At 43.7% G+C, this 27,557-nt stretch overlaps 1 protein-coding gene across 1 annotated transcript in view; it reads left to right on the top strand.

Annotated features, from left to right (window-relative positions):
* The first annotated feature begins 352 nt into the window (after positions 1-352).
* ids (iduronate 2-sulfatase) overlaps positions 353-27,557 on the top strand; it is a 29,588-nt gene continuing 2,383 nt past the window's right edge. Inside the window, exons 1-8 of the mRNA XM_048544008.2 lie at positions 353-574; positions 5,838-5,974; positions 8,626-8,803; positions 16,098-16,186; positions 18,436-18,636; positions 20,154-20,324; positions 21,520-21,646; positions 27,322-27,495. Of these exons, the coding sequence (XP_048399965.1) occupies positions 475-574; positions 5,838-5,974; positions 8,626-8,803; positions 16,098-16,186; positions 18,436-18,636; positions 20,154-20,324; positions 21,520-21,646; positions 27,322-27,495 (1,177 nt within the window). The 5' untranslated portion in view covers positions 353-474. The remainder of the gene's footprint in view (positions 575-5,837; positions 5,975-8,625; positions 8,804-16,097; positions 16,187-18,435; positions 18,637-20,153; positions 20,325-21,519; positions 21,647-27,321; positions 27,496-27,557) is intronic.

Here is a 27,557-nt window from a genome sequence, read left to right as displayed (position 1 = left end):
CCCCTCTCTCCCTATTTATTCCAGTTCCCTCCCCCCATTCCCCTCTCTGATGAAGGGTCTAGGCCTGAAACGTCAGCTTTTGTGCTCCTGAGATGCTGCTTGGCCTGCTGTGTTCATCCAGCCTCACATTTTATTATTATTGGGAGAATACCTGGTTGACAAAGTGTAACACATGGCTGTCACAATCAGCTTCTGCTGTGCAGTTTTTTTAAAATTTCACGCTCACAGTCTCAGTGCTTTGAGTCCCTGGCCCATGTTGTAGTTTGTTGTGGTGAAACGACTCGGCTCCTTCCCTTTCCGGGAATCTGCAGTGTATCCGTGTTGACGAGGTGACTGACAGGGCACCAGCACCATCAGCAGAGCTCGTTTCCCCAGCGCAGGCAGAGGCGGGACCTCAGGGCTCAGCCCCTGAGATTTCACTTTCAACGTGAGTTGAAGCTCCGGCTGGTCTTGTTGGTCTGTTGTTTTTTCAGGATGAATCACAAGTGGGGATTTGGAGGGGCGCTGATGGTGTTCACCTACTGGGCTGCTCACGGGCAGCTCGATCCCAAAGAAACCCCATTGCGGAAGAAAGGTAACGAAGAGGCATGTTTTTTTGTTAACCTGGTCTCTTTTAGCCTCTCCTCTGAAATCCTCTCTCTCTCACACACATATATAAAAGCAGAAACTCAGCAGCATCTATGGAAAAAGAGAGAGTTAGTGTTTCGAATCCAATGACCCTGCTGCAGGACTAAAAGCATTTGGGGAAAAGATGGCTTTTTATTTTAATGACAGCTTGTGGGAGTCAGCAGGTAGCTGGCTGTGAGATCGTAGGAACTGCCGATGCTGGAGAGTCTGAGACAATGCGGTGTAGCGCCGGATGGACACAGCAGGCCAAGTAGCGTCAGAGGAGCAGGAAAGCTGACGTTTCGGGTCTGGACCCTTCTTCTGAAGAAACATCCAGATAGCTGGCTCTGTTTTCCCGCTGTCTGTTGACAAAAGATTGGACTGTGGAATTCCATTGGATTGGTTATAGGTAAAGTGTGACAGGAGTTTGAAAACTGAGAATTCAGCCATTCTGTGGAGCTCCACACTTTGTTATCTAGGATTCTCCAGCATCTGCAGTTCCCATTATCTCTCATTTAGCCATTCTGTCCAGGTCCTGACTGCTCAGGCTCTGGTGTGGAGCACAAACCCAGTGTTTCTAGCCCAGAGTGGTAATGCTACCACATCAACAAGTAAAAGGTAAGGACCTAGCAGGCCATGGGGCTGCTCAGAGAGGTGCAGATGACCTGTGACACTTTAATCTGGGGGTCACTGTACAACAGGCAAGGATGAGAGAGGAATTTTCATGGTAACCTCACCCAGTACAGGAACTGAACCCGAAATGTACAGTGTCACACTATAATGTAGACCAACCATCCAGCCAATTGACCTAACGAACCTAACACCCGCAAGCTGAATTTTACAACACACCTGACAATACTGGGATGGACAGAAGCAAAAGAGAGGTGGCTTATTTAAAAATCACATATATGAAATATATGGACACCCAAGCCTGTTTTTTTAGACAATGTAGTATATTTGAAGTGTAGTTATGGCCACAATGTGGAAAACAGGTCAGGCGGAGGTAGTGTCTGTACCTGATGGGATGCTCTGTGTTCCTTTTCAAGTGATGTTGGTTGAGGGTTAAGTGTTGATCCTCTATTTAACTCTGTTTTTGCATGTAATGCTATGGTGTGTTTGACAACCACTGTCAAGGGCAGATAGAACTGTAGTATGATGACATATTCAAAAGATAGCAACAGAGGCAGTGCAGCACTCTTTCAATGGAGTTCTACGCCGGGGGTATCAGCCAAAGTATTGCTCCTACTTCCCTGAAGTGGGAGTTTAACTTGCGTCTTCTGTCTCAGAATAACATTTATAACAGAGCAGTTTGGATTATAACCCTGAGAATTGCTGGGAAATGAGACACACAGTTGAAACTCTCTGTCTTGAAGTTATTAGGACAGAATTGCAAGAACACCAAGTTTCAGAGTGAGCAACAATTTAGGCAGCATGAGAAGAAAGTGTTGATTGGATAATTTAGAAACATTGAAAATAGGCCTTCCTGAGATAAGACCAAAATTGCATATTGTACTCGAAGTGTGGCCTAATCAAGGTCCTATACAATTGAAATAAGACTTAACTACTCCTCTTAACTACACCAAACAAATCCTCTTGCAAAAATGCTATCATTCCATTCGCCTTCCTAATAACTTGCTGTTAGCCTTCAGTGATTCTTCAACAAGGAGGCGATTCAGCCCTTCAAGACTCCTCTGCCATTCAATATGATCATGACAGATCATTCGACTTGTCACCCAGTTCCTGTTTTCTCCCATACTGTTTGATCACTTTTGCCTTAAGAACTATATCTGACTCTTTCTTGAAGGCATTCAAAGTTTTGGCCTCAACCACTTTCTGTGGTAGAGAATTACACTGTGCACCAGTCCCTGGATGAAGATACTTCTCCTCATCCCAGTCCTAAATGACTTACACTGTACAGTCAGACTGTGACCCCCGATTCAAGACTCCCTGGTCATTGAGAACATCCTTCCTGTTTTTAGACTGTCTAGTCCTGTTCCAATTTTATTGGCCACTGTGATATCCCCATCATTCTTTGAAACTTTGGTGAACATAGTCCTAACCAATCTAGTCTCTCTTTGTACATCAGTCCTGCCATCCAATGATGGTAAACCTTCGTTGCACTCCTCCTGTAGCCAGAGCCTTCCTTTCTCAGAGTAGGAGACCAAAACCCCACACATTACTTCAGGCATGATCTTACCAAGACTCTGCACAATTGCAGCAAGACATCCCTGTCCTTGTTTAAAAATCTTTGAAGGCTAACATGCAGGCTAATGGAATGATAGTATTTATTGCAAGCGGATTTGAGTACAGGAGTAGTGAAGTCTTATTTCAATTGTGTAGGACCTTGATTAGACCAAACTTCAAGTACAGTATGCAGTTTTGATCTCCTTACCTCAGAAAGGAGAATATTCCTGCGGAGGGAGAGCAGCAAAGTTTCTCCAGACAGATTTTGGGGTGGTGAGACTGCCCTATGAAGAAAGATTAGACAAATTAGGCCTGTATTCTCTTAAATTTTGAAGAATGAGAGGTGATCTCATTGAAACCTACAATATACTCAAAGGGATAGGGCAAGGTGGATGTGATTAAGATGGTTGCCCTGGTAGGGCAGTCCAGAACCAGGGGAGACAATTTTAAAATAAGGAGTTAAAGGAAAATTATGTTACTGGAAATCTAAACAAGCAGAATACTGAAGAAACTCAGTCAATGTGGCAGAACTGTGGAGAGAGAATTTGAATTAATGCTTTGAGACCTCAGAGACCTGGCTTATTTTCTGGAGAATTGTGTGCAGTTTTGGTTTCCTTATCTGAGGAAGGATGTTCTGGCAGTGGAAGGATTGCAACAGTGGTTTAGTAGATTGGTCCCTAGATGGCAGGACTGATGTGTGGGACAAGGCAGGTCCGGCTGAAAAGAGGAATTATCTAACCCCAGGAGTGGTTGAATGTTTTCAAGAAGGGGTTTAATATAATTCTGAGGGCTAAAGGAGCCAAAGAGTATGGGGGCGGAAACAGGAACAGGGTGCTGAATTGAATAATCAGTCATGATCATAATGATGTGGAGGTGTCAGTATTGGACTGGGGTGGACAAAGTCGGAAGTCACACAACAAGAGGTTATAGTCCAATAGGTTTATTTAAAATCACAATCACAAGCCCTTCCCCTGATGAAGGAGCATCGCTCTGAATGCTTGTGATTTCAAATAACCCTGTTGGACTACAACCTGGTGTCGTGTGACTTCTGACAATAATCTTAATAAATGGCAGAGCTAACTTGAAGGGCCGAATGGCCTCCTCCTGCTCCTGTTTTCGATGTTGCTGTGTAAGAAACAAATACAGGAAGCTTCAATGTCTTGTATCTAATGCAGCTAAAGCCTTTTTATTATATGAAGTCAATCTTTAATTCTCATTGAGCTGGCTGTCTGAAGCCATAAGAACAGATGAACACAATATTTTTCCCTATTCAATACATTCCAGAGGCCTGGTTCTGTCATATTATGATTTTTCCATAGCTTGGGGAGCAACTAAAGTGAAATGGATACAATAGGTGCAAAACTGAGGTAATTCTTAAAAAAGAAAAAATGCATTGGCAGGACTGTAAGGAAGAAGTAGATGTGTTGGTCTGAATGGATTGTTCTTTCAAAGGGCCAACTCAGTTGAAATGGGCTGAATAGTCTGTGTGCTCTTTTAATTCCAGAAAGCCATCACTGTTAACTTTGTTCTTATAAAGTCCACACAATTAGGTTTTTGTGACAACAACTTTATGTTTAAAGTCCCTTTTCACAATTTTGCTACTTTGGATGTAAACTCCTGCTGCTTAATTCAAAATTAAAACTGAAACCACTGGAATGTCCAAAGGGAGGTGGTGGTGGTGGAGAGGGCGCCAATTGTTTGAAATCCCAAAAATCTCTTTTGATTCCGTCTTTGATCTGTTACAATACCAGTCACATGGGCTAAATGTGTTCACTTCTGAACCAGCAGATGTAGCTAATTTGGATATTGTTGTAAGAGGTATCCAGGTTCGGTATCAACTCATTGAAGAAATTGCTGATTGTATTGTTAAGGATATCTTGAAAATGCCAGTGAGGGTACTGTTTGTCGAGTTTTATTAACACAATGTAAATGAAATTGTTTTCCACAGTACAGCCGAGAGAGGAAGATCAGATCACAGCTTGAATAATAGACTGATGATTCACTCTCACTAGAAAGCATTTTTGTCCCATTTCACATGAGCATACAAATTAGGGACTAGAGTAGACCACTCGGTCCTACAAGCCCGTGCCACAATTCACTAAAATCACGGCTGATCTGATTACTCCACATTCCTGCCTATTCCAGATAACGTTTGCTGTATAAATACTCAAAGACTCCGCTTCCACTGTCTTTTGTTGATGAGGCGTCCAAAGACTCTGTAACTTCTGTGAGTAAAATAATTGTCCTTTTCTCTGTCTGAAACAATGACCCCCTAGTTTTAGTTTCTCCCTGTAAGAGGAAACATCCTCTTCAAAACCACCCTGCCAAGAGCTCTCAGAACCTTTTTGTTTCAATCAAGTTGGCTCTTACTCTTTTAAAATCCAGCAAATGCATACCTATCCAGTCGAAGCTTCCTCGTAAGACAATCCACCTATTCAAGGTATTTGTCTCGTAAGTTTTCTCTGAAATGCGTCTTTTCTTAATAAAAAGGAGAGCAACACTGCGCGCTGTATTCCAGATGTAGTCTCTTAATGTCCTGTATAACTGAAGCATAACCTCCATACTTTTGGATTCAGTTCCAATAACAATAAGCAATCACATTCTATTAGCTTTCCTCATTACTTTTACTTGCAAACTAACCTTTTGTGATTCACCCACAAGGACAACAAGATTCTTATGCATTCCAGAGTTCTGCAGTACCTTGCCATTTAGATAATTTGGTTATTTTTCATTCTTTTTATCAAAATGGACAATTTCTAATTTTCCCAATTTTACATCATTTGTCAGATCCTTGTCCACTTATCCTGTGTATATCCCTTTGTAGCCTCCTTAGGTCCTCTTTCAGACTTACTTTCTGACCTATTTCTGTGTCACCAGCATTCATTACTACATTCCGTTGCACTTCATTATTATGTTGTTCAGAAAGATCCTCAAAATAGTCACTGCTAATCCATATTGCTTGCGGCTTCTGATTAGAATTGTTTGAGGTGTGTAATGAAGCCAAGTGACATTAAATTGTTAACACCAAAATTTTATTTTGCTTTCAGGGAAGATGAATGTCCTCTTTATCATCGCTGATGATCTGCGCACCAGTCTGGGGTGTTATGGTGATCCGATAGTGAAATCACCAAACATCGATCAACTTGCCTCCAAGAGTATTGTTTTCAAAAATGCATTTGCCCAAGTAAGTTCATAAAGTTCATAAGAAATAGAAGTATGAGTAGGCCATTCAGCCCATCGAGCCTGCTCCACCATTCAATCAGATCATGGCTGATCTATCTGTGGTCTCAGCTCCTCTCACCTGCATTATCCCCATAACCCTTAATCCCTCTCCAATGTAAAAATCTATCCAACTGTATCTTGAATATATTTAATGAAGCTGCCTCCAGTGCTTGCTTGGGCAGAGAATTCCATAGATTCACCATTCTCTCCACTCACCACTCAGTTCCTCCTCATCTCTGTTCTAAATATACTCCCCCTAACCTTGAAGCTATGTCCTATAGCCCTAGTCTCTCTCACCAGTGGAAACAACTTGCCTGCCTCTATCCTGTCTATCCCTTTCATAACTTTATATAAGATTCTGTAAGATCCCCTGTCATTGTTCTAAGTTCTAGTGAGTACAGTCCCAGGTGGCTCAACCTCTGTGCACAGGGGAACCCCCTCATCTCTGGAATTAGCCTGGTGAATCTCCCCTGCACCGCCTCCAAAGCCTGTATATTCATCCTTGAGTAAGGAGACCAGAACTGCACACAATATTCCAGATGCGGCCTCACCAGCACCTCACCATCAGATCCTCCCAGCTCTTTAAATTCAATCCCTCTAGCAATGAAAGCAATATTCCATTTGCCTTCCTGATTACCTGTTGCACCTATAAACCAACTTTTAGCGATTCATGTACAAGCACTCCTAAATGACTGTGCAAAACAGCATGCTGCAATCTTTCAACACCATTTAAATAATAATCTGATCTACTATTTTTACTTCCAAAGTGGATGACCTCACATTTACCAACATTTTATTCTGTCTGCCAGGCTCTTACCCAATCCCTTAACCTATGTAAGTTTCTCTGCAGACTCCACATCCTCTGCATCATTTGCCTTTCCACTCAATTTAGTGTCATTAGCAAACTTAGATGCTCTCGCTCTCCTCTTTGAAATCATTTATAAATTCATGAATTTAGTTGCAGGCCCAACACCGAACCCTGCAGCACTCTGCTCACCGCTGATCTCCAACCAGAGAAACATCCATTTATCCCAACTGTCTATCTTCTATTGGTTAACCAGCCCTCTATCCAGACTAATCCAGCACCCACAACTCCATGCATTCTTATGGATGAGTCTTTTTATGCCGTACCTTAACGAACGCCTTGTGGAAATCCAAGTACACAACATCCACCTGTTCCCCTGTATCCACCGCGATTGTCATATCCTGAAAGAACACCTGTAAGTGTGTCAAACATGACCTTCCCTTCCTGAATCCATGCTGCATCTGCATCCAGATATCTCACTATTTCTTCCTTAATGATTGCCTCAAGCATTTTGCTGACTGCAGACGTTATTCTAACTGGCCTGTAGTTACCTGCCTTTTCCCTACATTCTTTCTAAACAGCGGTGTGGTATTTGCTGTCTTCCAGTCTGCTGGGACCTGCCCAGCGTCTAGCAAATTTTGGTAAATTGCCATGAGCGCATCTGCTATAACTCCGGCCATTTGTTTCAGCACCCCGGATGCACTCCATTAGGACGAGGAGACTTATCTACCTTTAGACCCTCCACTTTGTTCAGCAGTACCCCATTAGTGATAACAGTTGAATTAAGGTCCGCACCTCCTATTGAATCTTTAACATCATTCTTTCTCAGGTTAGACACTCCTCCAGTGTGAAGACTGACACAGAATCGTAATTCAAGGTGACGGCTATTTCAGCACTACCCAATCGTAATTCCCCTATCTCATTCTCCAAGCCACCCTAACTGTTTTATATATTTATAAATATTTTTCCTATCTGTTTTTATATTCTGTGCCAGTTTGCATTCATAATCTGTCTTTCCTTTCTTTATTGTTTGCCTCATGGTTCTTTGTTCCTTCCCAATCTTCCTGTTTCCCACTAATGTTGGTGACTCTGTAAGCCTGTGCTTTTAATTGGATGTCTTCTTTTATTTCCTTAGTTACCTAAGGCTGGCTCTTGCTTGTTGAGCAGTTGAAACGAAAAAGTTGCTGGGGAAATACAACAGGTCTGGCAGCATCTGAAAAAGGGTCACTGAACTTGAAATGTTAACTTGGTTTCCTCTCCCCAGCTGCTGCCAGACCTGCTGAGTTTCTCCAGAAATTTTCTGTTTAGTTTCAGATTTCTACTATCCATAGTTCTTTGTATTATTTAACTCGAGCAGCTACTAGTTTTAAATGTGCAACCTTGGGCTTGTGTTGGCATTTTGCTAGCATAACTTATAAAAGAAGTAATTACATTCCACAACAAAAACAGAAATTGCTGGCGAAACTCAGCAGGTCTGGCAGCATCTATGAAGAGCGAGACACAGTATATGTTTCAAGGCCTGTGCCCCTTCTTCAGAACTGGATTAAATTGTTAACGCTATTTTCACTCCACAGATGCTGCCAGACCTGCTGAGTTTCTCCAGTAATTTCTGTTTCTGCGTCAGCTTTCCAACTTCTGCGATTCTTAGCTTTGTTTAATTAAACTGCATAATATGTAAGCAATGGCCTTTCTCTTAGCTAGCCTAATGAGGCCACTCTCACTTGTAATTTAACACCTTTTCACTTTGGAGAAATTTTGACGTTAAATTTTCGGATGCCAAATGACACCTTGCTTTCAATACTTTGCAGCAAGCATTGTGTGGGCCCAGCAGGACATCATTTTTAACGAGTCGCAGACCGGATACCACACGACTTTATGATCACAACTCCTACTGGAGAGTTCAAGCTGGGAATTACACCACACTTCCTCAATATTTGAAGATGCATGGCTACTTAACCTTGTCAGTGGGAAAGGTCTTTCATCCAGGTAGGACCTCGGCTTCCGCTCACTGCATGAACAGGACGATGTCAACCCATCAACCCCATTTCACCAGTTAGTCAAAAAATGACTAAGTGCAGTTGACTTGCCTTGATTAAATATTCTTAGTGGGATGACAGCACCAGGCAGATATTCCCCTCCCCTCCCTTGTCAGCCTTCTGCAGAAATCTTTCCCTCTGGGAGATCTTGGTCCGTTCCTCCATCGCTCCCAACAACTCCCCATACCCCCACGGCACCTTCCCCTACAACCGCTGAAGGTGCGACATCTGCCTGTTTACTTCCTCTCTTCCTATTATCCAAGGGCCTGGACACTCTTTCCAGATGAAGCAGTGATAGACCTACACTCTGTTCAATCTAGTCTACTGTATTCGCTGCTCCCAATGTGGTCTACTCGATACTGCACCAAGTTACAGTCTGTCAGGTTTATTTGAAATCACAGGCTTTTAGAGTTTAGCCCCTTCTTCAAGTGAAGTGAGGCAGAAACACACAGAACACAGAATTTATGGGCAGAGGGAGATCAAGGGCAGAGAGACCCAAAGCTCATACAAGTGGTTTGAGTGGAGTGCTGAATAATAAGTCCCTCCAGGGGAACAGAAGTGTTAGACAGTGTGAGTAACGTGTGAACAGCTGAAAAACAAGCAAAGGGATGACTTATAATCTGATTAAATGAGGCAGAGAGATAATTACAAAAACTTAAAAATGAAGTGGTGCTGGAGACAAACCAAGTGACTGGGATGACATGATGAACAAAGAACAAAGAAAATTACAGCACAGGAACAGGCCCTTCAGCCCTGCAAGCCTGTGCCGATTAAGATCCTCTGTCTAAGCCTGTCATCTATTCTCTAAGGATCTGTATCCCTTTGCTCCCTGCCCATCCATGTACCTGTCCAGATACATCTTAAAGGACACTAATGTGTCTGCGTCTACCACCTCCGCTGGCAACGCGTTCCAGGCACCCACCACCCTCTGCGTAAAGAACTTTCCATGCATATCGCCCTTAAACTTTCCTCCTCTCACTTTGAACTCATGACCCCTAGTAATTGAGTCCCCCACTCTGGGAAAAAGCTTCTTGCTATCCACCCTGTCTATACCCCTCATGATTTTGTAGACCTCAATCAAGTCCCCCCTCAATCTCTCAATAACCCGCCCGATGAAGGAAAGCATGCCGTATGCCTTCTTGACCAGTCTATTGACCTGCGTTGTCACCTTCAGGGAACAATGGACCTGAACACTCTCTGTTCATCAATTTTCCCCAGGACTTTTCCATTTACTGTATTAGAGATTTACTGAGTATGAGAGCCACATGTCAAGGATCTACCAAAGTCATGAGTACTTCAGAACTGCATAAACTAATTAAGGTAGAGAGATCATAACAGGTTATCCAGGTGATGGTGACAAAATAGGACAACAGGAAGGAAGGTTTTACTGATATAGAGCAGTCTGGTGGCGTCACCTGTAGTGTGACATGAACACAATGTCACGGTTGAGGCTGTCTCCATGGGTATAGAACTTGTCTGTCAGTCACTGCTTGGCGATTCTGCGTTGTTCAGTGTCTCAACAGCTGCCTTGGAGGACGCTTACCCGAAGTTCGGAGGCTGAATGTCTGTGACTGATGAAGTGTTCCCGGACTGGGAGCCTGTCTGGTGAATGTTGCACGCTGTCCATTCATCTGTGCTGTAGCGTCTGCATGGTTTCACCAATACACCATGCCTTGGGGCATCCTTGCCTGAAGTGTGTGAGGTAGACAATGTTGGCCGATTCACATGAGTATCTGCCGTGCACATGGTGAGTGGTGTTCCCATGTGTGATGGTAGCTTCCATTTGATGATATGACGTGTCTTACAAGTGTTGCCATGGTGGGATTGTATGGTGGTGTGGTTGATGTTGTCCTGAAGGCTGTATAATTTGCTGCGAATGAAGGTCTGTTTAAGGTTTGGTGGTTGTGTGAAAGTGAGAAGTGGAGGTGTGGGGAAGATGTGCATCATTATTGAAGGCATGTTGAATGCTGCGAAGAACATGGCATAGTCTGTATGCTATGGGGCAATACTGGACGACCTGCTCATCTGCCAGTGTGGTATACTGTATCCACTGTACCCGTTGTGGCTACCTCTACATTGGGGAAACAAGCGGAGGCTTGGGGACCACTTTGCAGAACATCTCCGCTCGGTTTGCAATAAACAACTGCACCTCCCAGTGGTGAACCATTTCAACTCCCCCTCCCATTCCTCAGATAACATGTCCATCCTGGGCCTCCTGCAGTGCCATAATGATGCCACCTGAAGGTTGCAGGAACAGCAACTCGTATTCCGCTTGGGAACCCTGCAGCCCAATGGTATCAATGTGGACTTCACAAGCTTCAAAATCTCCCCTTCCCCCGACTGCACCCCAAAACCAGCTCAGCTCGTCCCCGCCTCCCTAACCTGTTCTTCCTCTCACCTATCCCCTCCTCCCACCTCAAGCCACACCTCCATTTCCCACCTACCAACCTCATCCCGCCTCCTTGACCTGTCCATCCTCCCTGGACTGGCATATCCCCTCCCTACCTCCCCACCTACACTCTCTTCTCCACCCATGTTCTCCTCGATCCATCTTCGGTCCGCCTCCCCCTCTCTCCCTATTTATTTCAGAACCCTCTCCCCGTCCCCCTGTCTGATGAAGGGTCTAGGTCCAAAACGTCAGCTTTTGTGCTCCTGAGATGCTGCTTGGCCTGCTGTGTTCATCCAGCTTCGCACTTTGTTATCTTGGATTCTCCAGTATCTGCAGTTCCCATTATCTCTGTCAAAGGGTCCTCTTTTGGTTTTATCCTGCATTTGTTTTCTGAGCAGGCCATTGCAGCTTTTCGCTGTGGCACAGCAGAACTGGTGATCGATGTTGAGCATCCTATCCTATTCTAATGAAGGTCTCCTTCAACATTTCTAGGTCTCCATTGCGTTAGTCGTCTTCTGAGCAGAACGTGTATATGCACAGGGCCTGTCCGTAGAGCAGATCTACTTTAATGTATCTAGGGTGGATGCTAGAGACGTGCAGCATCGTGAGGTCATCCATGGGCTTGCAGTAGAGTGAGGCACTGAGGTGCCCATCTCTGATGGAGATGTGTGTATCCAAAAATGAGACTGATTCTGAAGAGTCGTCCATGGTAAGTCTGATGGAGGGATGAAACTTGTTGATATTGCTATGTAGCCGGTTCTGTGATTCCTTGCCATGAACCCAAAGGAAAAAAATGTCGTTGAGGTATCGGGTATATAGTGTTGATCAGAGGTCCCGCACAGCAAAGAAGCCTTGCTTGAACTTATACATGAAAATGTTGGCATACTGGGGTCCACATTTGATCTCAAAAGCTGTTGTGTGTGTTTGGATACGATGATGACGAGCATCTCACCAAGATCATCCCTACGCCTCCACTTCTCACCTTCAAACAATCGCCAAACGTTAAACAGGCCATTGTTCGCAGCAAACTACACAGCCTTCAGGACAACACCGACCACAACACCACACAATCCTGCCAGGGTACCCTCTGCAAGACATGTCAGATCATCAAACGAGTGCTACCATCACACATGGGAACACCACCCACTATGTACACGGCAGGTACTCATGTGACTCAGCCAACGTTATCTATCTCATTCGCTGCAGGCAAGGACGCCCTGGGGGATGGTATATTGGTGAGACTATGCAGTCGCTATAACAACAGATAAATAGACACCGCGCAACATTCACCTGCCAGGGATGTTCCCTCCCAGTCAGGGAACGCTTCATCGGTCACAGACATTCAGCCTCTGATCTTCAGGTAAGCATCCTCCAAAGCTGCCATTGAGACACTGAACAACACAGGCTCACCGAGCAGAGACTGATGGACAAGTTCCATACCCATGGAAATGGCCTGAACTGTGATCTTGAGTTCACATTGCGCGACTATGACTCCAACACACTATTCTATATTAGTAAAACCTTCCTTACTGTCCTGTTTTGTCACCATCACCTGGATAACGTGCGATGATCTCTCTACCATAATTAGTTTGTACAGTTCTGAATTACTTATGACTTTGGTTAGACCCTCAGTGTGTGACTCTTATACCCAGCATTTAGTTTGTCCACAGCACCACCTTATTTTCAATATTTTGTAATTATCTCCCTGCCTCATTTCATCGGATTATAGATCATCCCTTTGCTTGTTAGTCAGCTGTTGATGCTTTACTCACAGCGTCGAACACTTCTGTTCCCCTGGAGGGATTATTATTCAGCACTCCACTCGCAGCATTTGTATGATCTTTTGATCTCTCTGTCCTTGATTTGTCTCTGCCCGTAAATTCTGGGCCTGTGTGCTTCTCTCTGTCTTCACCTGAGAAAGGGGCTATGTTTCGAAAGCTTGTGATTTCAAATGAACCTGTTGGCTCTAACCTGGTGTCGTGTGACTTCTGACTTTGTCCACCTCAGCCCTTCATTGACACTTCCACTTCATCACTCTACACTGGGGAGACAAAATGCAAACTGGTGATCAATTTGCAAAACAACTACATTTTGTCCATGAAAATGCCTTTGAGCTTTCAGTTGCCTACCACATCAGTACACCATTGCTTTCTCTGGCCAACATCTCTGTACCAGAGAAAGTAGGAACTGCAGGTGCTAGAAAATCTGAGATAACAAGGTGTAAAGCTAGATGAACACAGCAGGCCAAGCAGCATCAGAGGAGCAGGAAAACTGACGATTCTGTCTGAAGAAGCTCTAGGCCCGAAACCTCAGCCTTCCTGCTCCTCTGATGCTGCTTGGCCTGCTGTGTTCATCCAGCTCCACACCTTGTTATTTCTGTCCCAGGCTTGCTTCGGTGCTTCCCTGAAGCTCAGTGCTATTTGGACGAACAGTGTCTCATTTTCTTCTTGGGAACTCTGCAGACATCTGCACTCAATATAAGGTTCAATAATTTTAGGGCCTGGGCACCTTCTCCCCTAACCTTACTCCAACCTCCACACACCAGGCCTCGTCATCACATGGGCTGCTAACACAACTAACAACCCTTATTAACAGCTATTGATTCTTCCAGGCTGACCTTTACCTGCTCCTTTGTCTGCCCAACCTATGTTTCCTTTCTCTCTGGGCTCCATCTCCCACCTACCATGTCGCCCTACCCCTGCCCCCACCCCATCTTCAGCAGATGCACCAACCCTTACTAAGGTACAGTCACTTCTGAAGAAGGGTCAGTGAACTTGAAACATTAACTCTGCTTTCTCAACACACGTGCTGCAAATCTGCTGAGTTTCTCCAGAAATTTCTGCTTTAGTTTAGAATAAAAAGATATTTGGTCCATCAGGTTTTCAAGAGCAGATGGGAAAGTGGATTTGAAGCCCAAGAACAGACATGATCATATTTGAGGGCAGAACAAGCTGGAGCAGTTGTGAAGTCTCCCTGCTCCTATTTCTTATTTCTTAATTCAAAAGTTTGCATCATAAAATCAAAACAAGGAACAGACTTCCTCCCATTGTTTACTCAGTCAGATGAGTGATGATCAACTGTAGCTCACTATGTAACAGTCATACCTCTGAGTCAGAATGTGAGGTTAACAAGACACTTGAGTATATCATTCAGGCTGCCATTCTGCAGTACTCAGGGAGTGTTGGAATGCAGTGGGAGAGTCTGTCTCTTTCTTTCCCCTTCTAGTCATTTATTTGTGTTTCCTGTCCTTCTTAAGTTGTTATAGGTGACACCAATACATTCTCATTCAGCAGCATGGTCGCTCAGTGGTTAGTCCTGCTGCCTCATAGTGCTAGGGTCGTGGATTTGCTTCCACCCTTGGGAGACTGACTGCATGGAGTGTGCACATTCTCCATGTGTCGGCGTGGGTTTCCTCCCACGGTCTGAAGATGTGCAGGTTTTGTGGATTTGCAGTGTCCAGGGATGTGTGGCTTAGCCGTGGGAAATGCCCTTCAGAGGGCCAGTGTGGACTAACGGGCCAAAAAGCCTGCTTCCACTCAGTAGGGATTCTCGACTGACACAAAAAAAGCTTATGATTAAATTTAACCCTCTCTAGTTGAAAACATTAATTCTGCTTTTTCCAGAGATATCCCACCATACTTTTTCAAAGAATTATCCACTTGAGCGAAGTATACCTCAAACAACATCACACAAACAGATGATATGATCATTATAAATTATAAAGACTTTGTGAATAAAAGATCTTGGGCACCAAGTTTATAACTTAAACAAAAAATGACAATTTATCACTAATACTGTATCTTTGGGAGGACAGAGCTGAATAACAAGGTAATCTAATTAAATATATATGATTTAAACACAATTGTCTTTGATCATAAGCCCACTCACACACAGACAGAGTTAAAGGATAAATTGAAAAGAAAATAGAAGAATTGTAATTAGTCAGTTCAACTAAAGAGTTTCAAAAGATGGATTCCACATTTTCATGTAGTCCTTTGGTAATGAGTTGTTCATTGAACATAGCTGTACATCTCGTTGCAATGTCATCAGCAAATGTGAACAGTTTCAGCAGACTTCCAGAAATCGTTACTTATTTCTTTTTGCTTGAATTCATTTCTCAGAACATTCAACAAATCACTGGACAGAAAACTAGATAGAGTTAAAAAAAAAAGCCAGTCCTCAAGCTTCCAAAACTACTGTGCACTTGCTAAAACCCAGTCAGAATCAGTTTGCTCTTTTTAACTTCTTTTCAATAAATATTCTCTGTGGTTAGCTGGTTCGAACTGGTGCTCCCTTGATTGACCAACTTAACATCCAACTCGCTGCTAGATTTGAGCATAGTTACACTTGGTGCTGAACCACCCATTGTGTTTTTCAAATTAGTAATTACATTGCAAAACATTTTAGACCAGTTCCCAACAGCAAACATCCATGTTAGATTTATCCCCTTTTAAAGCATGCAGCCGATCAAAGTTCAAGTCTTAACCTTGAATCACAGTTCCATAAAAGAAGAGAGAAATAGATGGAATGTAGTGTGGGCATCTACATCTAAGTAAGAAGGTTTTATTGATAATGTTAGATGAAGATGTGGTAAGAAGAGCAGAAAAACTGTTGCTCTGCTGTAAGTTCTGTGCAATAGAAATCTTTGTAATTCCTGCCATCTTAACATGCTCACTGACTGAATATAACAACCAACTGAAGCTTTGATCTTTCTTTAACATATAACCAATGACATGTCATGAAGTAAGATCACCTGGCTTATTTTTCTCTCTTGAATGTTTGTACCTTTTGATGTGTTCCTGTTTAGTATGACCCACAGCTTTAAAACTTAACTAAAATTCCCGTCATCTTTCAGGGATTGTGTCCAATCACACAGATGATTATCCATACAGCTGGTCCATTCCTCCATTTCATCCTTCCACACAGAAATATAAAAATGCTAAGGTAAAGCTTAAATGTTGCTTTGAATGAATGAGATGAAGGCAACACTGTTAGTATTGCACTTAGGATGAGCCAATCAATGGGAATGTAAGAGCATAAGAACTAGGAGAAGGGATAGACCATTCAGCCCATCGTGACTGTTCCTCCATTCAAAATGATCATTGCTGAGCTCATATCAGCTGCAGCTCCACTTTCTTTCCTACTCTCCATAACCCTTCAACCCGTTACTAATTAAAAATCTGCTTACGTTCTCCTCACATTTACGTAGTGTCTTGATATTCAACACACTCGGAGTAATGAATTCCCCGGTTTCACGACCCTTTGAGCAAAGTATTCCTCCTCATCTCTGTTTTAAATGTACTAGCCCTTAGCTCAAAACTATAACTTCTTGTCCTAGATTGCCTCACAAAGTGGACATCCTCTCTGTGTCTATTAATCCTCTTTAGCATCTTACAAAACTTAATTAAACCCATATGAGTATAGACCTAAACTGCTGGATATCTCCTTATAAGGCAAACTTTTCATTTCTGGAATTAATCTAATGAGCCTTCTATGAACTGGTTCTACTACAATTATATTGTTCCTCAAGTAAGGGGATCTAACTGTATGCAGTACTGCAGATACGGAATCACCAATGCCCCGTACAATTATAACAGCACTTTCCTACTTTCTTACTCCATTCCTTTAGCAATACATACCAATTTCCATGTGCCTTCTTTATTACCTGTTCTACCTGCACACTCGCACATGAAGTAAAAATTTGGATCAATGTTCGTCATGGCTTCTTAGGACTCCCAAACCTGTGACCTCTGCCACCTAGAGGACATGCACATCAGGTGCATGGGATCAGCCACTGCCTCCAACTAACACTATCCCTGACTATGACAATATCCCTACAACTCCCTAAGTGAGGAAGCCTGATCTTAGTTCTGTTACAGCAGAATGCTAACAAATCATAGAATCGGACAGTACAGAAGAGGCTCTTTGGCCCATCAATACTGTCCGCCAAAGCTACGGAAATTCTACAGTACTCCCACTTCCTGTACTGAGGCCATATCTTTGAATATTGTGACATTTCAAGTGCTGATTCAAGTATGTTTTGAAGGTTGCGAGGTGACCTGATGACTATGTTTTTCCTTAATCCACTCTGAACCTCCTGCCTTTCAGCTTAGAATTATGTCCCCTTGTTTCTGATCCTTTGACTAAGGGGAACAGCTGCTTTTTACTTATCCTCCCCATGCCCCTTATAGACTTACAGATCTCTATCAGGTCCTCCCTCAACCCTCTCTGCTACAAAGAAAACAACCTGAGCTTATCCAGTCTCACTTCATCGCTGAAGTGTTCCATCTCAGGCAACATCCTGGTGAATCCCCTCTGCACCTTTTCCACTGCAGTCACGCCCTTCCTATAGTGCTGTGACCAGAACTGCAGTGGTGACCTTACCAAGTCCTGTACAGCACCAGCATAACCTCCTACCTCTTTCTATGCCTCTAATGATAAGGGTAACTGTCCTGAATGCCCTCTTACATACCCTGTTAACCTGTCCTGCCAACTTCAGGGATCTGTGGACACGCATCCAAAATCTCACTATTTCTTTGAACTTTCTAATGTCCTGCAATCATTGAGTGCATTCCTTTACTGATCTAAGCTAGAATCTTAAGATGCTGAGACAGATTTGGGCAGCACTATCTTTTCTTCAGAGCAATGATTCAGTCACTTCTTCCTCATCGGATTGTAATGGCCAGCATTTAATCAGCATGAATAATTTCAGCAATGTGAGACGGAAGAGATTTGGTATCCTGATTTTCGAGAGTAACCATTCTCTCCATCTTGTCTAAGGAGTGTGTGTTTGTGTCTCGCTGCGCATATCACCAAACCTTTAACAGGAATGAATAGAGCACTGACCAGATGTAATTAACACTAAAGGCCAGACACTCTCTCCAAATTCAGGTTCTGCTGAAGAATTGAGTGTAACTAAGCATGGGTGTGATTCATTTTTTACAAAATCAAGCGCAAGGTTGAAAATTTCACATTGGATGTTCTGCCAGTGATGTGTATCATGCTCAGAGTTTGGTTAGCTCAGTTGGCTACAATACGGCAGTGTGGGTTCAATCCTGTTCTGCCAGTGATGTGTATCATGCTCAGAGTTTGGTTAGCTCAGTTGGCTACAATACAGCAGTGTGGGTTCAATCCTGTCCTGGCTGCTGAACACAAAGAGAACTTGGTTAACTGTATGTGTTTCCTTCAGATAGGTTTGCAAAGGTCCACATGGTGAAAAACATGCAAATTTAGTTTGCCCAGTGGATGTGGAGGAAATGCCAGAACAGACTCTGCCTGACATTCAGAGCACTGAGGAGGCAATTCGGTTATTGGAAAAGTTGAAAAGGACGGAGAACCCTTTCTTTTTGGCTGTCGGATACCATAAGCCGCACATTCCACTGAAATACCCCCAGGTAACAACTCCATAATCTGCTGCAGCATTTGGGAGATGTTTGTTATCTGTCTATGTGTCTGTGCACCAGTTTAGTGGAACAGAAGCACTGCTGAGATTGCTGCATAAAATATGTTTTGCTCATGTCATTAACATAACTTAGCATTAATGATCCCACTGATAAAGAGAAATTTATCCTTTATGAGCTCAGCCATCCCTAAGCACTTTACAGCCAAGTAGGTACGATTAGCATTTAGTCACTGCTGTATTGTATGAAAGGCAGGAACCAATTTTCACTCAGCAAGCTCCCCCCAGCAGTAATGTGACAACAATAAGACAATCTGTTTCAGGAATGTTAATCAATCGGTAAACACCAGTCAGGATGCCAGGGAGAATTCCACTACAGCTGTGGAGTCAGACAGGTCTCAGTTTTACACCTCCCCTGGAAGGATGCTTCTCTGACAATGCAACACTCCCTCAGCCATAAATTGAAACATTGGCCTAGACTGTGTGCAAGTGAAAATGGTTGGTGGTTTGAATTGCTGCAGAGCATTTTGTGAACCAATTATGTGACCTCATCCTCGAGTTAACTTTGTGTGAATTTGTGTCGTTTTAGCATTATGTCTGCCCATATAATATCATATTTGTAGACTGTAAACTGATGTGTATCAAAGTGCTGTACTATCGGAGGGGCTGGCCATTTCGTTATGGGGCTGCTGTTGCTGTTCAAATGTGTTACACATGCAAGGTTAAAAATGTGGAGTTTTGTGACCCAGTTCTGAATCTGCTGGTAGTAAATTATATATATATCTTAGAAAACATGAGATAACAAGAAATAGGAACAAGAGAGGCCAGTCAGCCCCCACAGCCAACTTCACTAGTCAATTAAATCATGGCTAATCTGATCTGGCCATTACCTTCCTGTTCCCTCATAACTCTTGCGTCCCTTACCAATTGGACTTCTGTGTAAATCAGCCTTCAATATATTCAATCGACCAGCTTCCATTGCTGTCTGCGAGCGAGAATTCTCAGGAGAAGAAATTCTTCCTCATCTCTGTCATAAATGGAAGACTCTGGATTTTGAAACAATGCCCCCTAATTCTAGATTCACACCTGACAGAAAATAAATGTTCTCAGCATTGATGCTGTCAAGCCCACTCCAAAAACTGAGTCTCAATGAGATAGCCACCAGCTAATGGTCTCAGCTGTGAGTGATTTAAAAAAATATATACAGTGCAAACAGTGAGGAAAGGTCATCCTGAGATATCATGGTGCGAAGTTGGAGGTACACTGCAGGCCAAGCAGCATCAGAGGAGCAGGAAAGCTTGATGTTTTGGGTCGGGACCCTTCTTTAGAAAGGTCATCCTGAGTTTGAATGATTATCTCTGTTTCTGTCTCCACAGGTGATGCCAGATCTGCTGAATTTCTCCAGCACTTTCTGTTTCTTTATTGGTTTGCATCTTTAAAAGGCTTGAAGATTGCATTTTTTTGTCAGGATATTTTGGCAGAAGTCTAAACTTGTGTTTTTTTTCTGTCCAGGAATTTTTGAAATTGTATCCACATGATAAGATACCTTTGGCACCTGATCCCAAAATCCCACCGAAATTACCCCCAGTGGCATATAATCCTTGGACTGATCTGAGAAGAAGAGATGACGTGATGGCTCTCAATTTAAGTTTTCCGTATGGGCCCATTCCTGATGATTTTCAAGTATGTGTTTAATCAGTCCTTAAAGGAAGCATTCATTTAATGAAAGTACCAGATGTTAGCACAGCTTTCTTTGCACACAGCCAGCAAAATAGATTTGTAGCTTCTGGAATTTTTGACTGGCATAGTGATGATTTCCTCAGACCCTCACTGGAAATTTGGAAATATCTTATGAAATACTGTCCACTTTCTGTCCATATTGACCACCCCAATTCTTGGTTGGGACAAGTCTGGACAGTGGCAGATTTTTGTTACTATTATAAGCCGGGAGGCGAAACTAATTTTTAAACCTTGCTGTGTCAGCAGAAACTACAGTCTCATGTCTGTCATTGTTTAGTATTTCCTGTGTCTCGATTTTTAGTCATAGGTTCAGGGTCTCAAGTCAAGCACAGAGTCCCTACACTGTGTAAGCAGGCCATTTGGCCAATTGAGTTAACATCGACCCTCCAAAAAGTATCCCACCCAGACCGACCCCCCGACCCTGTCTTTCTAACCCTGTATTTCCCATAGTTAGTCCACATAACCAACACATCTCTCGACAGTATGGGCAATTTAGCATGATCAATCCACCCACCCCGGACATCTTTGGATTGTGAGAGGAAACCGAAGCAAGCCTACACAAGCACAAGGAGAATGTGCAAATTCCACACAGACAGTCGCCCAAGGGCGGAAACAGACCTGGACCCTTAGTATTGTGAAGCAGCATTGCTAACAACTGAGCCGCTGTGCTGACCTAGTATATCTTACATCTCAATGTTTACTCAGAGGGTGGTAAGGGCGTGGAACGCTCTGCTTGCCAATGTAGTTAACTCAGCCACATTAGGGGCATTTAAACAGTCCTTGGATAAGCAGATGGATGATGATGGGATAGTGTAGGGGGATGGGCTTAGATTAGTTCACAGGTTGGCGCAACATTTGGGGCTGAAGGGCCTGTTCTATGCTGTACATGTTCATCTCTTCTATGTGTCTCAATTCTTGGAATATCTTGTGTACGAATGTTGGATGAGCATTTTAAAGAATTGCACAGCGCAGAGGAGGTTGTTTGGTTATCTATCCGCTTATCTATGTTGGGAGGCTGGGCACCCCAACCACCTCCCCACTTCTCCCCCCTGCCCCATGTCAGCGGGAGGGGGAGGGTGGTAATCTTGGTGCCAGTTCATTGTGAGGCTGTGAGATTTGTATCTTTCCTGTCTGTCAGGTGCTGATACGCCAGAGTTACTTCGCTGCTGTCTCCTACATGGATGCTCAAGTGGGCCGACTGCTAAACACACTGGACGAGCAGGAACTGGCCAATAATACAATTGTTATCTTTACCTCTGACCACGGTGAGCTAGAAATTTGTGTCTGCTCAGCTAATGATGTTTGATGATACTCATTGGCTGTTTGATTGTTATGAGGAAAACTGTTGGTTTTATTCATGAACTGATTGACAAAAACTGATCTTAGATCTCAACAATATTTCTGGATTCACCTGAATTCTGTGCTGTACGCAGGTTGGCTGTGATTGCTAAACCACTGCACTAATGAGCACTTAAACCCATTAATGTCAGATCAGGCAAATAGCTTGACAAGCATCAGTGATGACAGTGGTGACTGCAGCAATAAATCTACTTTATTTGGCATTTTGACTGTTGAACAATATTATATGGCAATTTGGAGAGGCAAAACTCGCCATCTTTAATCATTGTGCAGCTGGCTTAATTATGAGCTAGATAAGATAGCTGCCTGGAATGGAAGTTATTAACATAATGTACTAAACGCTACAATCGAGCCATCAGATTGTTGTAAGAACTCAAATATTTCATTCTGATTCTTTACAAAAGGAAATCTGTTTTCTCCTCCCTGCCTAAGCTCATTGTGTCCCCCCTCACTCACTAGCCTCCCTTCAAAAGGCCGAGGGAGTAATTATATCAAACTAATTGCCAAGAGTTCAGGAACAAGTTTGGATCATCTTCTGAAGGATTTGGAGGTGCCAGTGTTGGACTAGGGTGGACCAAGCCAGATGTCACACAACGCCAAATTTTAGTCCAACAGGTTTATTTGAAATTGCAAGCTTTCAGAGCTCTGCACTTCAGTGCTTTCCTCCACTTCACTTGATGAAGGAGCAGCGCTGTGAAAGCTTGTGATATCAAATAAACCTTTTGGTCTATTGCCTGGTGTCATGTGACTCCTGACTTTCCCAAGGATGACTCGGGGAGGGCCATAAATGCCCAATGTTTGGGGAATTAATTGAAAGACAAGGTTTAAAGTTTTTGAGAAGGTTTGTAGCTCGGCTTGTGGATGAGGTTGTAGACTTGCTCACTGAGCCGGTGTGTTTGGTTGCTGATGGTTCACCACTCTGCTGGTTAACATCGGCACTACACCTCCGGTGAAGTGTTGGTGTTCTGTCCTGCTTGTTATTTCAATGCCTGGGTTTGCTGGAGTGCGTGGCATCACTTGCAGTTCTGTTTCTCAGTGGTTTGTATATCAGGCCCAATTCAATGTGTTTGTTGATGGAGTTCTGTTTGGAACGCCTGGCCTCCAGGAATTCCCTGGCGTGTCTCTGTTTGGCTCTGCTATTATGGATGTGTTATCCTAGTCAAATTCGTGTCCCTCTTTTGTCTGTGTGTATGGAGACCAGTGAGTTACCTCCTTGACAAGAAAAAAACAAGAAGATACAACATGGCCAGACACAGTAGTCACCCTACCGTACATCAGAGACATTTCAAAGATGACTGCAGGACTACTCAGACCCCTAGGTATCAGGGTAGCACACATGCCAACAATCACTCTGCGACAGCAACTGACGAACGTAAAGGAATCCATACCCACAGCCAATAAAACTAACATAATATCCAAAATACAATGCAAGGACTGTGAGAAACATTACATAGGCCAAACTGGAAGGATACACGAATACCAACTGGCCACTGAGAGACACAACCAATTCTTCAGGAAGAGAGACGGGAATTTAAGGCAGAAGTTCAGGGAGCGAGGATGGAAGCTGAGAGCTAGGACGAACAGAGTTGTTGTCCCTGGTTTGTTGTCCGTGCCACGTGCTAGTGAGGTGAGGAATCGGGAGAGAGAGGAGTTGAACACGTGGCTACAGGGATGGTGCAGGAGGGAGGGTTTTGGATTCTTGGATAATTGGGGCTCTTTCTGGGGTAGGTGGGACCTCTACAAGCAAGATGGTCTTCACCTGAACTAGACGGGTACCGATATCCTGGGGGGGAAATTTGCTAAGGCTATTTGGGTGGGTTTAAACTAATTCAGCAGCGGGATGGGCACCAAAATTGTAGTTCGACTATAGAAAAGGTTGAGAGTAGAGTGGTCCGAAATAAAGTTTCAGGGATGCAAGATGGCACTGGAAAGCAAGAAGTTGGTTTGAAGTGTGTCTACTTCAATGCCAGGAGCGTCCGGAATAAGGTGGGTGAACTTGCAGGATGGGTTAGTACCTGGGACTTCAATGTTGTGGCCATTTCGGAGACATGGATAGAGCAGGGACAGGAATGGTTGTTGCAGGTTCCGGGATCTGGATGTTTCAGTAAGAACAGAGAAGATGGTAAAAGGGGCAGAGGTGTGGCATTGTTTGTCAAGGACAGTATTACAGTTGCAGAAAGGATGTTTGGGGACTCGTCAACTGAGGTAGTATGGGCTGAGGTTAGAAACAGGAAAGAAGAGGTCACCCTGTTGGGAGTTTTCTATAGGCCTCCAAATAATTCCAGAGATGTAGTGGAAAGTATAGCAAAGATGATTCTCGATAGGAGAGAGGGTAGTCGTCATGGGGGACTTCAACTTTCCAAATATTGACTGGGAACACTATAGTTCGAGTACTATAGATGGGTCAGTTTTTGTCCAGCGTGTGCAGGAGGGCTTCCTGACACAGTATGTAGATAGGCCAACAGGGGGCAAAGCCACATTAGATTTGGTACTGGGTAATGAGCCTGGTCAGGTGTTAGAATTGGAAGTAGGTGAGCACTTTGGTGATAACGATCACAATTCTGTTATGTTTACTTTAGTGATGGAAAGGGCTAGGTGTATACCATTGGGCAAGAGTTATAGCTGGGGGAAAGGCAATTACGATGAGATTATGCAAGATTTAGGGAGCATAGGATGGGGAAAGAAACTGCAGAGGATGGGCACATTAGAAATGTGGAGCTTATTCAAGGAAAAGCTCCTGTGTGTCCTAGATAAGTATGTACCTGTCAGGCAGGGAGGAGGCTGTAGAGTGTGGGAGCCGTGGTTTACGAAGGAGATGGAATCTCTGGTCAAGAGGAAGAAGAAGGCTTATGTTAGGATGAGATGTGAAGGCTCAGTTAGGGCACTTGGGGGCTACGAGGTAGCCAGGAAAGACCTAAAGAGAGAGCTCAGAAGAGCCAGGAGGAGACATGGGAAGTTGTTGGCGGATAAGATCAGGGTAAACCCTAAGGCTTTCTATAGGTATTTAAGGAATAAAAGAATGACGAAAGTAAGATTGGGCCCAATCAAGGATAGTAGTGGTAAGTTGTGTGTAGAGTCAGAGGAGATAAGGGAAGCGCTAAATGAATATTTTTCAACAGTATTCACTCTAGAAAATGACAATGTTGTTGAGGAGAATACTGAGATACAGGCTACTAGACCAGGTGGGATTGAGGTTCACAAGGAAGAGGTATTAGAAATCCTTCAGAGGGTGAAGATAGATAAGTCCCCGGGCCGGATGGGATTTATCCTCGGGTCCTCTGGGAAGCCAGGGAGGAGATTGCCGAGCCTTTGGCATTGATCTTTAACTCATCATTGTCTGCAGGAATAGTGCCAGACGACTGGAGTTTAGCAAATGTGGTTCCCCTGTTCAAGAAGGGGAGTACAGACAACCCTGGTAATTATAGACCAGTAAGCCTTACCTCAGTTGTTGGTAAAGTGTTGGAAAAGGTTATAAGGGATAGGATTTATAATCATCTGGAAAAGAATAAATTGATTAGGGATAGTCAGCACGGTTTTGTGAAGGGAAGGTCATGCCTCACAAACCTTATTGAGTTCTTTGAGAAGGTGACCAAACAGGTAGATGAGAGTAAACCGGTTGATGTGGTGTATATGGATTTCAGCAAGGCGTTCGATAAGGTTCCCCACAATAGGCTATTGTACAAAATGCAGAGGAATGGAATTGTGGGAGATGTAGCAGTTTGGATCGGAAATTGGCTTGCTGAAAGAAGACAGAGGGGGTGGTTGATGGGAAATGTTCATCCTGAAGACCAGTTACTAGTGGTGTACCGCAAGGGTCGGTGTTGGGTCCACTGCTGTTTGTCATTTTTATAAGTGACCTGGATGAGGGCGTAGAAGGATGGGTGAGTAAATTTGCAGACGACACTAAGGTCGGTGGAGTTGTGGATAGTGACGAAGGATGCTGTAGGTTGCAGAGCTCACTGGTCTATAATTACCAGGGTTGTCTCTACTCCCCTTCTTGAACAGGGGAACCACATTTGCTATCCTCCAGTCATCTGGCACTATTCCTGCAGACAATGACGAGTTAAAGATCAATGCCAAAGGCTCGGCAACCTCCTCCCTGGCTTCCCAGAGGATGCTAGGATAAATCCCATCCGGCCCAGGGGACGTATCTATCTTCACCCTCTGAAGGATTTCTAATACCTCTTCCTTGTGAAGCTGCAGAGCTGGGCTGAGAGGTGGCAAATGGAGTTTAATGCAGACAAGTGTGAGGTGATGCACTTTGGTAGGAGTAACCGGAAGGCAAAGTACTGGTCTAAAGGTAGGATTCTTGGTAGTGTAGATGAGCAGAGAGATCTCGGTGTCCATGTACACAGATCCTTCAAAGTTGCCACCCAGGTTGACAGGGCTGTTAAGAAGGCATACAGTGTTTTAGCTTTTATTTATAGAGGGATCGAGTTCCGGAACTAAGAGGTTATGGTGAAGCAGTACAAAACTCTGGTTCGGCCGCACTTGGAGTATTGTGTACAGTTCTGGTCACCGCATTATAAGAAGGATGTGGAAGCTTTGGAAAGGGTGCAGAGGAGATTTACTAGGATGTTGCCTGGTATGGAGGGAAGGTCTTAAGAGGAAAGGCTGAGGGACTTGAGGCTGTTTTCATTGGAGAGAAGAAGGTTGAGAGGTGACTTAATTGAAACATATAAAATAATCAGAGGGCGAGATAGGGTGGATAGGGAGAGCCTTTTTCCTAGGATGGTGACGGCGAGCATGAGGGGGCATAGCTTTAAATTGAGGGGTGAAAGATATAGGACAGATGTCAGAGGTAGTTTCTTTACTCAGAGAGTAGTAAGGGAATGGAACGCTTTGCCTGCAACGGTAGTAGATTCGCCAACTTTAGGTACATTTAAGTCGTCATTGGATAAGCATATGGACGTACATGGAATAGTGTAGGTTAGATGGGCTTGAGATCGGTATGACAGGTCGGCACAACATGGAGGGCCGAAGGGCCTGTACTGTGCTGTAATGTTCTATGTTCTATGTTCTTCACTTGTCTCCACACACACGAAGAAAGAAGGACACAAATTCAACTGGGACAACACATCCATAATAGCACAAGGCAAATAGAGGTATGCCAGGGAATTCCAGAGGCTTGGTATTCCAACCAGAACTCCATAAACACACACATTGAACTGGAGCCTCTGTACAAACCACTGAAAAACAGAACTGGAAGTAATGCCAACCACCCCAGCAAACCGAGGCATATGAATAACAAGAGGGACAGAACATCAATGCTTCCCCGGAGGCGCATTGACCATTTTACCGAGCAGGGTAACAAAACATCTGCAATCAAACTCACCAGCTCAGTGAGCAAGTCTACAGCCTCACCTTAAAAACAAGCTGTTTCACTACAATTCCCCATCATAATTGTTGTTGTTCAGGAGGTCATTACTCCAAGGAACCTCAAAGTGAATAAGTGAGTGCCATGGCGAATTTGTTGTTGAAATCTGATCTTGATGTTCCTATGAAGGAGATTACACATTTAATTTTCTTTCCTTGTTCTTGCATGGAATTTATTTAGACCAACCATCTTGTTTGTTTTTAGGTTGGTCGCTCGGGGAACATGGAGAATGGGCTAAGTACAGCAATTTTGACGTAGCCACCAGAGTCCCTTTGATGTTTTATGTCCCAGGGATGACTGAAGCTTTTCCACATCCGGGTCAAAGGTTGTTTCCTTTTATTAACTCCTTCACTGATGAAGTGGGGAATCTGTCTCCAGGTAGGTTCCAGCATCCACGATAAGTCGCCATGTCTGAGAGTGTGAAGGTTATGACTGAAAGT

The sequence above is a fragment of the Stegostoma tigrinum genome, chromosome 15 (assembly GCF_030684315.1).
Source record: "Stegostoma tigrinum isolate sSteTig4 chromosome 15, sSteTig4.hap1, whole genome shotgun sequence".
Classification (NCBI taxonomy): Eukaryota; Metazoa; Chordata; class Chondrichthyes; order Orectolobiformes; family Stegostomatidae; genus Stegostoma; species Stegostoma tigrinum.
The sequence above is the reverse complement of the archived record's forward strand: the minus strand, read 5'-3'. Positions and strand labels throughout refer to the sequence as shown.